At 38.1% G+C, this 17,114-nt stretch overlaps 1 protein-coding gene across 1 annotated transcript in view; it reads left to right on the top strand.

Annotated features, from left to right (window-relative positions):
• MTMR2 (myotubularin related protein 2) overlaps nt 1-17,114 on the top strand; it is a 111,529-nt gene that overhangs the window by 57,316 nt on the left and 37,099 nt on the right. The window contains exons 3-5 of the mRNA XM_081799053.1: nt 10,764-10,839; nt 14,265-14,359; nt 14,515-14,625. Coding sequence (XP_081655179.1) covers nt 10,764-10,839; nt 14,265-14,359; nt 14,515-14,625 — 282 coding nt within the window. The remainder of the gene's footprint in view (nt 1-10,763; nt 10,840-14,264; nt 14,360-14,514; nt 14,626-17,114) is intronic.

Raw genomic sequence — 17,114 nt, 5'->3', positions numbered from 1 at the left:
CCGTTTCTTTTTTTGTCTTGAAAACTCATTTCTTTGTATTGCTGAATCATCTTCTTTTGTATAGATGTACCACAGTTTATCCATTCATTGTCTGAAATACTTCAAGTTTTCACAGTTAAGAACAGCTTGCATTTAAAATTATTCAAGATGCAGATTTGAAAGTTTTTCTTGATCTTGGGTGTGCTCACTGTGCGGGCTTCTGTAACAGAGCACCGCGAACTGAGTGGCGCCGGACACACGGATTTATCCTCTCACACTTCTGCAGTGTCGTAGTGTGATATAATAAGATGCACGTATTTTGGTCTCCATCCTCAGCTCCTGGACAGAGCTCCTAAAACCTTTGTCATTTACTAAGTGGTAAGAGCCATAGGAGGATCTTTTGATATAGTATTTGGCTTTGGTTTCTGGCTCCTGAAACAGTTCAGAGTGATAAAAGTGAAAGAAACATCTTTTGTTACAACACACACCTTTCAACTATACCTGAGTTTATGTTAACGAGGTGATGTTTGGAAAACCTCTAGGGATGGGGGCCTGGTTGTCAGGGGAACCGCCCTTGTGACTAGAGGTTTGGAACTTTCAGCCCCACTCCCTTCCCTGGGAAAGGGGGAGGAGCTAGAGTTTGATTTAATCATTAATGGCCAATGATTGAATCACTCATGTCTGAGTAATGAAGCCTCCATAGAAACATCCTAACTGAAAGGTTTGGAGAGCTTCTGGACTAGTGAATCCTTGTAGGTACTGGGAGGGTGATGCGCCTGCCCAGAGAGGGCATGGAAATTCCATACACCCTCTTACCTTGTACCTTGCCCTCCAGGCTCTTCCAGCTGGCGGTTTCTGCGTTGTATCCTTTATAATAAACAGGTAAATGTGGATAACGTGTGGCCCAGAGTTTTGTGAGCCATTCTAGCAAATTACTGAACTTGGGAAGGGGAGTCATGGGGACCTGACTTATGGATGGTTGGTCAGATGTACAGGTGACAGTCTAGGACTTGAGATCGGTGCTTGAAGTGGGGGTCAGTTGTGTGGACCGAAAGACCTTAGCACGTGGAGTCTTTGCAACTTGTGGGTGTTAGTGTAATAATTTAATTGTAGGACACCTAGCTGGTGTCCACTGAGAATTATGGAAAAACCCACCTTTATCTCTGTGTCTTCATGGGGTCCTCTTCTTATAAGGACAGCAGTTATATCAGGTTAGGGGCCATCTGACTCCAGTATATCCTCATCTTAGCTAATTACATCTGCAGTGACCCTATTTCCAAATTAGATCACATTCCCAGATACTGTCATTCAGGACTTGAACCTATCTTTATTAGGGTGAGGAAGGCACAGTTTAACTCCTAGCATGAAGTGATGCTTTCCAAACTGTTCCTCTTTACTTACTCTTTTTTGTTGTTGAATCATTGATGGTGATATAATGTTATCCAGCCTTTGGTAGTTGTGGTTTCAAGTGAAAACCAAATTGTCCTTGGCAGTGTTATAATAAAAAAGGGCTTCCCTGTGCTCAAATTTGTACTTTCAAATATATAACCAATAAGATTTATCCCAGATGCCAGTTTGTGGCTCTACCCTGTTCAGATTTTTGTTTGTATGGTTCATTTGCCTACTTTGTGTTTTGTCAGTCAAGTTGTATAAAAAAATAAAATTGATGTTAACAATTTTTTTTTTTACTAGAATTACCTAATGAAGAATGAGTATTTAATTTTTTTCCTTCACAGTTTTAGTATATAAAGAAACTGTGGAGGGTAGTTTGTAACTTCTACAGACTCATTTTTCCCTTTCAGATGATTATAATGCAGTGTTTTGCAGATTTACAAAATATTCTTTCCTGTTTTTCTGTCATCTGGCATTCCATGTGAAAACTGACCCATGAACTTGCTCACATCCAGATCATCATTATAGACAAGGTTTCTGAATTTCCTTTATAGTAATTTCCTGATTGGAGAGAAAGGGACAGAGGGAGAGAAAGGGAGGTAGCTTAAAGTCACATGGAAAGTTACTGAGCAGTTTGAAAATAGTTTGATCAAGAGGGCGTGGAAGAAAATGGGGAACATTTTCATTGGGGAGAGAGCAAAACTGAATTATGTTTTAGGAATAAAAGAATTATAAATTTCAGTCTGTATGGATGACTTTTTTCCACCAGTAAGATTTTAATATGATGAATAGATTTTTCTTAATAATAAGAAAAGGATTAAATACTGTATTAAATGCTATCAAAGAGCAGACCTTATATCATCTTATCCACTGATGCAGGCAGAGTTCCTGAGGCAGGCAGGGATCTCATGTATCTGTATCAGGTTTTATGTATTCCAGGGAACTTCTCTCCTCCTCTCATATCTGAGAGTCCTATGACTTTTTCTACACTAAAGATATTTCTATGTTAATGCAGAAAGACCTAATGAATCAATCTGGGTTTGCTGTCCTCATTCTTCAGACCCCATTTTAGGAAGGTAGACCCTGGTGTTTTTGAGTTCTCCTCTTGTTTTGTTGAATCTGTATTTCTTCTTTATTACTGTAGTATCTGAAATGCAGTTCTTCTGAAGTAAAAATTATCAAATGTTACTCAAATAATTGCTTGTATTTGTTTCATAAGCTTAGGGTCAAATCTGATCACTTCTTCCAACAAGTATCAAATATTCCTTTTTATTTCTACTACCACAGAGTAATCCAGGATTTTGGTATTTCTCTCTTAGATTATTATAATTTCACCTTTATCATATTTAGTTTTGTATACCTCCTTAACTGTGTCATTTACCTCTATCAGAGGCCTCCCATGATTTTCCTTTGCATGACTGGTCAAGTTTAAAGTCCTTACTCCACCTCCCCCCCCGCCCACCTAATATTTTATTATAAAAATTTCCAAATACATTATTGAGTTGTAGGAGTTCTTTATATATTTTAGATATTAACCCCGTATCATGTTTGCAAATGTTTTCTCCCATTCAAGTAGGTTGCCTTTTCATTTTGTTGCTGGTTTCCTTTACTATGCAGAAGTATTTGTTTGGTTTTTTTTTTGCTTTTTGCCTTTGCTTTTGGTGTCAAATTCAAAAAACTTTTGCCAAGACTGATGCCAAGGAGCTTACCCTCTGTGTTTTCTTTCTTTTTTTTTTTTTTTTAAAGATTTTATTTATTTATTTGAGACAGAGAGAATGAGAGAGAGAGAGCACATGGGGGGGGGGGGGTCAGAGGCAGAAGCAGGCTCCCTGCCGAGCAGGGAGCCCGAAGCGGGACTCGATCCAGGGACTCCAGGATCATGACCTGAGCCGAAGGCAGTCGCTTAACCAACTGAGCCACCCAGGCGCCCCAACCCTCTGTGTTTTCATCTAGGAGTATGTTCAAATCTTTAATCTATTTTGAGTTGATTTTTGTGTATGTTATAAGATAGGGGCCCAGTTTCACTCTTTTGCACATAGCTGTCCAGTTTTCCCAGCATCATGTATGAGATGATGAGACTATCCTTTCCCCATGGTATATTCTTTGCAACTTTGTTGTAATTAATTGGCCATATATATATGTGGGTTTATTTCTGGTGCTCTGTATTCTGTTCCACTGATCTTCATGTCTGTTTTTATGCCAGTACCATACTGTTTTGATCACTATGGCTTTGTAATATAGTGTGAAATCAAGAAGTGTTATCCCTCTGGTTTTGTTCTTTTTCAAGATCGCTTTGGCTATTTGGGATCTTTTGTGGTTCCATGTAAATTTTAGGATTTTTTTGTTCTATTTCTGTGAAAAATGTCATTGGGATTTTGATAGAGATTGCATTGAACCTTTTATGTTTTTGATGCCACACTTTACCTCTTTTTTATATTGTGTATTCATGAAATTATACTGGCTACAGTTATTTTTAATATTCTTTTCTTTTAACCTTTATAAAATAGTTAACTGTTTAACATACTATCCTATTACAGAATCAGTTTTCTGAATCTGATGATATATTTACCTTTACCAGTGAGATGTATATTTTCATATGTTTTTATGTTTCTATTGGTATTTTTTTCATTTCAGTTCGAAGAACTCCTTTCAGCATTTTTTGCAAGGCAGACCTAGTGGAGACGAACTCCTTCAGCATTTGTTTTTCTGGGAAAGTGTTGTTTCTTCAGTCCTCTCCTTCAATCCTATCCTTCTGAAGGATACCTTTGCTGGATAAGATATTCATGGCTGGCAGTTTTTTTCCTTTCATTACTTTGAATATATCATTTCATTCTCTCCTGGCTAGATTACTGCTGAAAAATCTGCCAAGAACCTGATGATGGGGGTTCCTTTGTACTCACTGCAGAGTGAGGAGGGTGTGGGTTTGGTACTTGGGATGTTGAGGGTTCCTGTGGCTCAAGAGGAGGGCATCTTTGGGTGAGGTTTTCCCAGTGACTCATGGGTGGGCTTCCTATTGGAGTACCGAATGGAGAACAGCATCCCTTTCATGCCCTCTGAAATTCTTGTCTCTTTCCTGAACTCCTCCTTTCCCCCTGTCGTGGAGCTCTTGTTTTACTACTTTGGGTGCTGTGGAAGAGAGATGGATTTCTTTAGCTGGGCACTGACTCACTGCTTTCCCCTTTCCCCCATGGGAGGGATTGCCAACCTGCTTTCTCTCTGAGCTGTGGAACCTCGTGGGGAGGGGTGATGCTGGCAAAGCTCCTCTTACCCACTCTCATGTGTCCAGACTTTTTTTTTTTTTTCCTTCCTTCCAGTGGCGTGCTGGAACTTCTCCTTTAGAAACCTGAACTTCTGTAAAGGCTTTCTCATCCATGGGGATCTGCCCAAGTTAGTGTTTTCTAGGTATTGCAGCCAAGAAGGTTTGGAGGCTGTTCACCGGCTCCTGCTGTTTCCATAGCCCGTACCTGGTTCTGTCTGCCTGTTACCTGCTGCACGAGTGGGTGAGGCTCCTCCTGGGTCCCTTGATTCCAGAGATGCTCCTCCTGGGTCCCTTGATTCCAGAGCTACCGTGGAGGCACTTTGGTTCATGGATAAGTGCCAAATTTTAGATGTGAAGGGGCAATAAAAATGAGGGCCATCTTAGAGTGCCATGATGTTGACATCACTCTTCTTGCTGCTTTCCTTGAAATAGTAAGATGCCTGTTATTTTGTAGCTAAATTTTCAGGGGTGAGAGAGATTTATGACATGTGGTCTCAAATATTAATTCCTGTCTATTTTAGAGCAGAGGAACAAAACTCCATGTGATTAGGCCATTGTGGAAAGAGACAGTAAAAACTTACCTTGATGCTACTAAGTGAATAATAAGTATGTTTTACATTTTAATAGCACCTTGCAAAGTCCTTTATGATGCAGCTATCTCATTTCATATTCACAAACCTGTAAGATAGATCTTGATAATATGAATGATGAAACTAAAATTCAGAGAGTTTAGTATAGTGGCAGTAAATGGATTTTTGGGGGGGCAGGAGGGTAGCGAAGATGTAAAACTTAAGTCTTTGCTATACATCACAAATTTCTTATATAGAAGTTTTAATTTTGATTTCCCCTTTTCGGCTTAATTATTGCCTCAGGTAATTTTTTTTTTCTTTTTTAAAAGCAGGACTTGTGGGTTATGTTTTTGGTGACTTAGCATATCTGAGAATGCCTGTTGCCATCAAACATGTCAGAGAGGTCACAGCATTTTCTTTCAAAGATTTGGTAACATTTTGTTACTGTTTTCTAGAATATACTTTTACAGATAGATTGAAGCTGGCCTGATCTTGTTTTTGTACACAACTTCCCCCAGACCTCTCTCTTTTGGCCTATATTCTGATGGGTTGTCTTTTAATTCTGTCAGTTAAAAAAATTTGCTGCGATTCACCTAGATATATCTGTGTTCACTGATTTTTTTTAGCGGGGGGAGAGGCAGAGGAAGAGGGAGAGAAAGAATCTTAAACAGGCTCCTTAGCCTGATGTGGGGCTCCATCTCACAATCCTGAGATCATAACCTGAGCTGAAATCAAGAGTTGGACGCTTAACACACTAAGCCACCCAGGTGCTCCTCTGTTCACGGATTCTTTTTTTTAAGATTTATTTATTTATTTATTTGTCAGAGAGAGAGAGAGAGAGAGAGCGAGTGTGCTTGAGCATGAACGGGGGGCGGGGAGGGGTGGCCGGCAGGCAGAGGGAGAAGCAGTCTCCCCACTGAGCAAAGGGCCCTATGTGGGACTCGATCCCAGGACCCCAAGATCATGACCTGAGTTGAAGGCAGACGCTTAACCGACTGAGCCACCCATGCATCCCTGTTCATTTTTATGTGGAACGTGGCAAACTATTTTGATCAGAGTTAGAAAATCTTTATTCATTTCAAAAGCATGTTCTCAGTTGTATATTGGATTATTGCTCCTATTCTGTTTCGATTTTTTTTCTTTTCGGAAATAGAAGTCTTTTATTGGTTTTTTATCATCTTCCTTCATGGTTTTTATCTGTTTTTTCCTACAAATTCTTACAGCAGTTTTCATGTTTGCCCTCAACATAAATGCTGTTTTCTGAATAATCAATTCAGTTCTTTATTTCCAATACAAATTTTGTTGCTACATTTTTAATTTTTGCAATCATTCTTTATCTTACCCATTTTTCTTAGTCTCACTGTGTGTCTCCTTATGACTTTATGTTTTTATTTCTTAGGGAATATGGTTGATTTCCTTTTGGGTATACCAAATAGCTTATAAATGTTTCTACTAATGCCTATAGAGAATTCTTTTCAGAAGACTGCTTTTTTGTTGAGCCTCAGGCTGATACCTCCTCTTCCTTGTCAAATAATCTTTTTTTTTTTGTAGGCCCTGTTTTTTCTCTTCTATATGAGGATAGATTTGTTCATAATCAGCGTTTGCCAACAAAGGATCTGGATTGCCCTTTGCCCTGCTCTATTCACTCTTTTGAGTTCCTTTTTATACCTTCAGTTCTAAAGTGAGTTGTTTATGTATATCCTCTAGTGTATATCTATTGTTAAAAGTCTGCCATCTGGTGCAGCTTTTCTGGGCAGATACGGGATCTTGACTGGCTTCTCCTCATTGCCTTGCTCTCCGACATTCTGGTCAGAGCAAGTATAAGAGAACGTATGGCTCTCAATGTGCACGACTTGCTTGAGTCTCCTTTTTTTTTCACTTTATAAAGCTTTACTTACGAAGATTACGCCTCCTGTACTACGATGTGTTTGTGCCAGAACTGCCTTCCTCTCTGTTCCTATATACAACACACATTTTCTGGGCTTTGTAGTTTTCTTCTGAGTGTAGGGATATAGAAAGACAGTAAGTCCTGGGGAACAACAATGTAGCAGCTATAAGGATGTATACCTGTGCAGTGTAGGAACTCCTGTGGCTTTGTAAGGGACATAATCTTTGTATTTCCAAGTCAGGTAGTAGATGATAGGCAAAGGATAAAACATTTTATTTTATTTATTTTTTAAAGATTTTATTTATTTGGGAGAGAGAGTGTGTGCATGAGCAGGGAGAGGGGCAGAGAAAGAAGCAGACTGCGCTGAGCAGGGATCCCGATGTGGGACTCAGTCCCAGGACCCCGGGATCATGACCTGAGCCGAAGACAGACGCCTAACTGACTGAGCCACTCAGGCGTCTCAGGATAAAGCATTTTTGATGATCTTTCACACGTGTAGCATGTTTGATTTTTGTTCTTTGTGTACTATGTTATTTGTATCTTTCAATCTAATTCTGTTGTTTTCATAATTAGTAGAAATTTTTACCAGATTCTAGTCATCAGTTGTTAGTCTGACTTTTTATTATTGTGATCAATAGGAAACACTTATTAAGTATATATTATGTGACAACACTGGTATAAATGCTTTAAATGTATTAACTCATTTAACACTTTTGTGGGGTAGTATGATTATTACCATTTTATAGAGGCATAAAGAGGTTGAGCACTCTACCCAAGAGCACTTAGCATGTGGCACAGTCAGGATTTGAACCCAGGAAAGGTCTATATATTTGCATATTGTAAGTTTATATCCTGTTTTTCTGCATCTTTATAGGCCCATCCTTCCTCCCTCTCTCCCTCCCTCCTTCTGCTCTCTTTCTTCTATGACTTCATAAAAGGTTGTATCGTGAACTGGCAACTAGATGCCATTCAAAAATATGAATGAGTTTTAGAGTGCAGAATATAAAAAATTATATGTGTGTGTATGTTTTAGATCTTTAGGTATTGCGTTAAGGTTACTTTATGAAGCAAATAGTTAAACTTTCAAAAGTATGATATAATTTGTTTAGATTGCAAGTTTATTGAACAGAATTAATTTGTTCTTTGTAGTTCTTAGTTTATTGGCTGTAGGTGAACATTGGGCTATGGCAATAATGTCTAACCATTTTGTCTAATCCTCCCTAAGCACCTAACTTAAAAAATGACTTAATTATCAAGAAGAATTAGATTCGGGGTGTCTGGGTGGCTCATTAGGTTAAGCGTCTGCCTTCAGCTCAGGTCATGATCCCAGGGTCCTGGGATCGAGCCCTGCATCAGGCTCCCTGCTCAGTAGGGAGTCTGCTTCTCCCTCTGCCTCTCCCCCTGCTTGTGTTCTCTCTCTCTGTCAAATAAATAAATAAAATCTTTAAGAAAAAAAAAAAAGAATTAGATTCATTAGACTAGTACTGCCCAATATGGGCACCACTAGAAATATGTCTGTTGAGCACTTGAAATGTGGCTGGTCTAGATTGAAATATGCTGTAAGTAGAAAATACACTCTGGGTTGCAAAGGCTTAGTATGAATAAAAGAGTATAAAATATCTCATTAATACTTTAAAAATACTACATGTTGAAATGACAATATTATTTATTTATTTAATGTGACTACTAGAAAATTAAAAATTACATATATGGCTTGTGTTATATTTCTCTTTGGTATTCTGGAGTGTATAAGATATGATACCTCTTCTCTCAGAGTCTGGTAGCAAGAAAACAGATAAGCAGAGTGGTGTGGTAAGTGCTAGGATAGGAGCTCACGCAGAAGAGACCTCTAACCGAGTTTGAGGGCCTGCAGAAGGTGACCTTTAAAGCAGCAGTGGTTTTTTTCTTCCTTTTTACCTTCTTTTGAAGACTCTAAGTCTACTTTTTGGACTGAAGGAAATAAGTCAAAAGCTACTTAAAAAACTGAGCATCTTTTTTCTAGCGGTATTGGTTCTCAGTCTAATGAAACGAGTCAAGGTTGAAGCAGAAGGCCTGAGTCTGCACAGACATCACTGCTCCGCCCTCCCCCAAAACTGGCTTAGACAACCAAATAGATGCTGGTGTCCTTTGCTAAGTGTGGAACACAGGTTAATTTGAGATCTATTGAGTTTAAGGTGTCTGGGGGACATCTGGTTGGGGAGGAACATTAGTAGTGGGATGAATGGAACCTAGAGTCCGAGAAAACTCTTGGCTGGGGGCAGCATAGATTGAAGTTAAGTGAAGTCATAGATAAGGTATGAGATATCAGGAAGTGAGTAAAGTGAGATATGGACAAACCTCTGGGGAATGGGGAAGGTTGAGGAGAGGGAATTAAAGGTCATCGAAAAAGAATGGTCCCGAGAAGGAAGAGTTTAACAGGACAGTATGCTTTCAAGAAGCAGGCAAGTATAGGCAGTGTCAAATGTCGTTAAGAGATAAAAATAAAGACTGAGAAATGTTCATTATCTTTAATAATGAGGAGGTGATTGGGAAGAAAAGTGGGTTCCCTAGAATGATTGGGTTTGGTGGCAAAGCCAGATCGCAGAATGTTGAGGAATTAATGGGAGCTAAAAAAAAATCGGAGACAATGAAGATTATTGTTTGGTAGTGAAAGGGGCAGAGGTGGGGAGGCTCATGGTAGCTAGGGGGACGTATTTATATTTAGCATATGACAGCGTGTATGTGTGTGTGTGTGTGTGTGTGTTGTTTGGGTTGTAAATCCATTATACAGCCATGTTTCTGTATCTATACATTCTTGGAATCCAGTGTAGCGTCCTTTGTAAGGTAACTATTCAGTAACAGTTGTTGATCATGATTTTAATCTATTTAATATCTTTTTCTTTTTTTTTTTAAGATGCAGTTTTTTTAAATTTTTTTCTTAAGGTTTTTTTTTTTTTTATTTATTCATTCGAGGCACACAGATACAGAGAGAGAGAGAGAGCATTAGCAGGGGGAGAGGCAGAAGGAGAGGGAGAAGCAGGCTTCCCGCTGAGCAGGGAGCCTGATGCGTGGCTCTATCCCAGGACCCTGGGATCATGACCTGAGCTGAAGGCAGACGCTTAACCATCTGAGCCACCCAGGCGCCCCTAATATCTCTTTTTCAACAAGATACCTTATCACCATCATTTGCAAATTCTCTAAACATTAAATGTACATAAGAGCTTGATTTTACCCTGGTTTAAATGCACTAAGACCCCTGGGCATGGCTTAATGGAAAGAACATGGGCTTTGCAGTCCACTAAACTATAATTCATACGTAGATTCTGACTTGTTAGCTGTGTGATCTTGAACAAGTTAATTGTCACTTCTGACCTGCTTTTCTTCATTTAGGAAATGAGGATAATAACACCTACCCTTTACAGGGCTGTTGTGGGATTCACTGAGAAAACATGTCAAGTGTTTTGTACGGTACCTTACACGAAGTAGGCACTCGTAAATGCTGGGTAGAAAAACAGCAACTTTACGTGTTATACATGCCAACACCACAGTTTCTACAGTTTGATTTAAAGTAGTATGTGTGATATAATGTTATAACTTTAAATAAAAGCAAGCATGCTCAATTGCAATTGGAGTGAAAAAGTAGCCTTTGAATAAAACATGTTTCTTTTCTTGCTCCCTCCTCCCCTTTCCAATCCAGGTCCTGAGGGAATCTAACAAATTAGCAGAAATGGAAGAACCACCCTTGCTTCCAGGAGAAAATATTAAAGACATGGGTCTGTAATGGTATTTTTTGTTGAATTTCCTTCTCCTTTCTGAGTGCACAGACTATTCAGTACTCTCAATGTATAGGGAACAGGTTCACTGTCTGCAGGTTCACAGACACCTCCTGTCTGGCAGCACTCATTACTGCCACCCTTCCCGACATGGTGTGTCCTCTATGCCTAGATCCACTACACCTGCTGGTTATGTTTGTAGTTGGACTATAGGGAAACATGCATATTGAATTATATGCTGCTGCTTCTCTGGTTTGCTTTATATTCATTGAAAGTAGGGGGCTTTTTTTTTTTTAAACTGTTGATGAATTTTCAAGAGAGTATTTCATTATTTTGAATGACTGCAGTAAGATACTGGTTTGCCTAGATGAAACATTGGATTGTCACTTTGTAATGAGTAATTTTTCTTAAAACACATTCTTTCTTTCTGTTTCCTTTATTTTTTCTACTTTGAATAAATTCGTGTCAATTTTCGGATACAGATATTTCATCTCCATTGCAAAGCAAGCTGTTTGCATGTAGGTGCTTTTCTTTTGCAGCCTAAAGAACTAAGCATTAACTTATTGTATGGACTGGCAGCAAGCATTTAAGATTTTTTTTTTTTTGTCCTCATGCTTTTACTTTATTAAATCTGTGTGGTAATCTACAAAATACCATAGCTTTTGAGGAATAAAGTAATGTATTAGGAGAATAAAGTAAATGGTTTCTTAGCCAAAGAAACACCACTTTTCATTTTATTGTCAATTTACAACATGTGATAGAAGAGGAACCAGGGAGGGAAATTGAGGAGTGAAGAGAGTATGATACAGTATGAAGTAGAGAGAGCCAGACTGTATACTGACCTTTGTCCAGGTAGGTCCTTTACTCCTGCACTCCTGTATCTTGGATTCGGTTCTTCCTGTGCATTGAGCGCCATCTCACCATCTCTGCCCATCTAATGGATACCTGCCATGGGGGCACAACTCACATGCCTCTGTTCCTTGAACCTTTTCTGATCCCACAGCTGAGTGGACTTCCCCTTCACTGTATTACTTAGCATATGTTTTTGTGCCTCTCTTTCTGTACAGATTGCATGCTCTCGTTTATTACATTTGTTTGTATATATTTTATATCCTTACAGATATGTATTTTCAAGGTCATTTTAGTCTACCTCACAGAAAATATTATGGCTTCTTCCCCTGTGAACTCAATGAAAATTTGAGAGGGTTAGTAAATCTAAGCTCTTTTGGTACCACTAGGCAGTATCAGTATTGGAAAATTTAGAGGAATACCTAATATATTAAATATTCTGATTCAAAATTATCTATCTAGACTTGATTATATGCAAAAATGACATTGAACGTAAAGTGTAAGGCTAGAATAACCTAGAATATGTTAATTCCTCTAGAGAAGACATTTGATTTTTAGTTGGCCTAATGTTAATCTTCAGTTTAGTTTTTTAAAAGTTAGAGTAGTGTTAGGAACATCAACAGCATGCTTTAAGGAAGTAACAGTCTCAGGGTATTGTGGCCTGGGCATATCAGAAGTAGAGAGAGCCCCAGACTACAGTATTTCAACCTTTTAACACAGGAGTCAGATGGTGTTAGTGGCTTAGCTTTGCATGACGTGATGGAAAGAGATTTGAATTTGTAGTCAGATGAACTGCTTTCAAGTCTTAATCTTAGCAGTTCCTGGTTCTGAAATATTAGGCTATTCATTATACTTCTCTGAGCCCTGGTATCTCATCTAAAATTTGTAGGTGTAATTATAGGTCTTATATACAAGGTTTGTTATGAAGGTTAAAGGAGGTACTCAGGTGAAAAATACTTTATAAACTCTGAAGTGCAAGGCCATCAGTGCTGGTTGTTACTACTGTCATTTGCTCTGATATGGTTCCTGGTCATAATCTCTCGTCTACTTCGTGCAAACCCTGCTAAGCACAAATTCTCTCTTCAGTGTGATTTAGCTGCCACCAGACTGAGAAGGAAGGATAAAGGGGCAGAACAAATGATCAATGATAATAGTAACATAGATATAAACCCTTATGTATGTATAGTGCTTTCAATTTTGGAAGCACTTTCATGAGTATTATCTCATGATTTTAGAATAAAAGCTAAGATGTAACAAAACCATGGGGCTAAGAGGGACATATCTTGTGGCAGCATATAGACGAATGAGGTTGATTTTCTTGTGTAAGAAAACTGGCTCTGAAAAGAATCTAGAAATGTTTTAGTAGCATTGAATAAAGCTTTTCTACTGGAGGCAAAAATTTATAAGGGCAAGAAAGTGTATGCGAGGCAAGTTTGTGTATCTTTTCATAATGATGGGTTTATTTAATTTTAAAAGCGTCCCTCTGAATGAAACATGCATTGGAAACAACGATTTAAAAAATGTCGCTCATACTTGAACATTCCTGAGGGAACTGTTTTGAAGGTTAGAAATGTTTGTTATAAGATCAGTCTCATTTCAGATTCCATACAAAGTGTTCAGTCCTTCAAAGTGGTGAGTAAAAAGCAGAGTCAGGAAGTTGTAATACCTTATTAAATGTATTTTATGTCCCTGCATTTTCCCAGAAGCCCCTTGGAAAGTTCTTAGCAATTTATTGCTCCTAGTTGTGCCTTACTTTCTGGAGTGGTGAAGATATTCCTTTATTTGCTCATTTGCTGCTATAATGACATACCAGGGATTTATAAATATTTTAAGATGTAAAAAAGCTTATAGTGGGCATTATGAACTCTACCGTATTAAATACTATTTTGAGCTAGTGGTGGCTGAGTTATTCTGCTTAATTAATGAATGTTTTAAAAAGCATTATACTGTGTAGATTCATCATTTATCATTTAATAGAACAATGCTTGTGATTGTTTCTCTACAAAGTTTGACATCAGTTGCTTGGTCAGGAATATAAAGTCCTCTTATTTTACTGTTACCTTTCTAAGAAATTGTATTTCGTATACATTGCATTTCTCTTACAGTATTTTCACCATAAGTATAATCAGGTCAGGAGTTTCTGATATATATTTCAGATATATTTTTAGAAGAATGTTGACAAATTAGACTGACCAGAAGATGGGTGAGGTGACCTAGAAACTGTGATGACTGGTGACTGTGGCTTGTGACATCTGCAGTTGTTAACCACCATTACTCCTGCCCTTCCACCCGCTACTCCAACTTCCACACGCATTTTATCCAGCAGGCATAGTGGCTAGTCTCGTCTCCTGTCTGAGGGTCGGGGTTATCTCTACCTCTTCTGCCCTTCCCAGATTTCTGCATGGTTGGAAGCCTGCATTTGGCTTCTGAGTTCTGTTGGAACACAGATTCTGTGATTTTTTGAGCATAGGTTAGAACAGCAGTCAGAATTTTAGTAAATTTCACCTGTGAAAAGACGAGAGTACAGTTTTTAGTAGTGCATGATGTAGTAAATTGTGGACTCTTTGCTTTTGCAGCCAAAGATGTAACTTATATATGTCCATTCACTGGTGCTGTCCGAGGAACTCTGACTGTCACGAATTACAGGTTATATTTTAAAAGCATGGAACGGGTAAGACTTGTTGGATTAGATTTTTATATGTACATCTGTATGTTCTTTGCAGTTTTGTTCATTTTTGATCATTTTTAATTCAGGCATTTCTAATTAAGATAATTGTACAGTGTCAATTGCTCAGTTTTAATTGTTTTTTTCTTTCCTTCCTTTAGGATCCCCCATTTGTTTTAGATGCCTCTCTTGGTGTGATAAGTAGAGTAGAAAAAATTGGTGGTGCTTCTAGTCGAGGTGAAAATTCTTATGGACTAGAAACTGTGTGTAAGGTAAATGTTATATTTATGCAATTTTATTTGGTTTGAAAAGCTTTCTATTAAATAGAGCCTTTGTGTAGAAACTGGTTTCCAAACTGTCAAGCACATTTCATACTGGAACATCATTCTAGAAGACAACAACAACATTTAGGAGTAATAAAAGGTGATCTATCATGAATTAGGCTTGAATTCTTTTGGACCCAGTACAAAGTACTTTGACATTGATTATTTCATGTTGAGCCTCAAAATATCTGAAGTAGGCATGACAGACATTATTACCTTTAATTTACAAATTAGAAACATAAGGCTGGGCAGTTAAGGCATAGGATTTTGTAGTGGAAGAACTGGCTCTGATACATTCATCAGCGCCTGTTTCCTATTTCTAGTTCTTATAATTTTTCTGCTTCCTGAAACAATGGTGTGGAAAACTTGACATTGTAGACCTTCCCTATTTTCTTACCTAACTCCTATTCTTTTTTTTCTCATGATCAGCTCCATTTAATTTTCCTCCCCATATTTATCTTTGCCATGAATATTCTTTAACTCAAAGAATTTACCTGTTGTACTTTTTAAGAAAATTTTAATTCCAGTGTAGTTAATATACAGTGTTATTTTAGTTTCAGGTGGACAGTATAGTGATCAACAGTTCCATATGTTACTCAGTTCTCATCAAGATAAGTGCACTTTTAATCCCCTTCACCTATTTCACCCATTCCCCCACCAACCTCCCCTCTGGTAACCATTGATTCTCTATAGTTGAGAACCTGTTTCTTGGTTTGTCGCTCTCTCTCTCTCTTTTTTTTGTTCATTTGTTTTGTTTCTTAAATTTCACATGTGAGTGAAGGCATATGGTATTTGTCTTTCTCTGACTAGATTATTTCGCTTAGCGTTATACTCTAACTCCATCCATGTCATTGCAAATAGCAAGATTTCATTCTTTTTATGCCTGAGTAATATACCATTCTATATATACATACATATATATATATATCTCTCATCTTCTTTATCCATTCATTTACTGGTGGACACTTGGGCTGCTTCCATAGTTTGGCTTTTGCAAATAATGCTGCAGTAAACATAGGGATGCATGTATCCGTTTGAATTAGTGTTTTTCTATTCTTTGGGTAAATACCCAGTAATGTGATTACTGGATTGTAGGGTAGTTCTATTATTAATTTTTTGAGGAACCTCCATACTGTTTTCCACAGGGGTTGCACCACTTTGCATTCCCACCAAGAGTGCATGAGGGTTTCTTTTTCTCCACATCCTTACCAACACTTGTTTCTTGAGTTTTTTTTTTTTTTAAAGATTTTATTTATTTATTTGACAGAGAGAGACACAGCGAGAGAGGGAACACAAGCAGGGGGAGTGGGAGAGGGAGAAGCAGGCTTTCCGCTGAGCAGAGAGCCCGATGCGGGGCTCGATCCCAGGACTCTGGGATCATGACCTGAGCCGAAGGCAGATGCTTAACGACTGAGCCACCCAGGCGCCCCATCTTGAGTTTTTGATTTTAGCCATTCTGACAGGTGTGAGGAGAGATCCCATTGTGGTTTTGCTTTGATGATGTCTAACTCGTATTCCTTAAATGTGTTGATACTTGAATGAAACTTAAGATTTTTACACTTTCATCATTCTATTCAGTCATAGATATTTCATACCTGGTGCCACTTCAATAGGTTGCTGTTCTCATTATGGCCTAATTAACACCCGTGCACATTTCAATTCTAGATCACCTTATTTTTTTTCCCTGCTGTTCTGCCAGTGCCAAAAGTAAAAGCAACAGCACATGCCTAACTTTCAAATTACTTTCTTATGCTAATCTTCAAAGTTATATAAGTCTAGTAATAAAGGTAATGACTTAGTAGTTATTTCTATGTGTTTTCCTTCATAGTCAGAAGGGTGTAATAGCTGTCAACCATGTGTCGAGCACATTGTCTCCGGATCACTTTTCTGTAACCTAATAGTAAATAGAGTGTAGAATATAAGCGGACGTGAAAGAGGGAGACTTTGGAATCTTAATCATTTTAAATACAGTTTTTTCCATGGAACAAGACCATTATCGACAAACCCAAACATTTGTAGGGCCCCGTCTATGGTACTTTTAGATAACCCTGTGATTAACAGAGTGATTATGAATATCTCTACTAGTTGTAAAGATATTTACTGAGGGAAAAACAAGGTATCAACTTAGGTTTCCCCACATGTTTGTTTTAAAATAAGGTAAAGCCAGCGTCCTAGTTTTGGATCAGCTTTGTAATAAAATATCCTACTTGTTCATGTACTGCAGGTGCATTAAAGTGCAGTGTTCCTGTATTCAGTTTTACAGAATGGGGTATAATAAAGCTATTTTGAATTCTTTTTTTTTTTTTAACCATTTTTTTTTATTCTTATGTTAATCCCCATACGTTACATCATTAGTTCTAGATGAAGTGTTCCATGATTCATTGCTCGTGCATAACACCCAGTGCTCCATGCAGAACGTGCCCTCCTCAATACCCACC

Source organism: Leptonychotes weddellii, chromosome 11, assembly GCF_054177405.1.
Source record: "Leptonychotes weddellii isolate Sample4059 chromosome 11, ASM5417740v2, whole genome shotgun sequence".
In the NCBI taxonomy this organism is placed as follows: Eukaryota; Metazoa; Chordata; class Mammalia; order Carnivora; family Phocidae; genus Leptonychotes; species Leptonychotes weddellii.
This window is presented reverse-complemented; position numbering and strand designations above follow the sequence as displayed.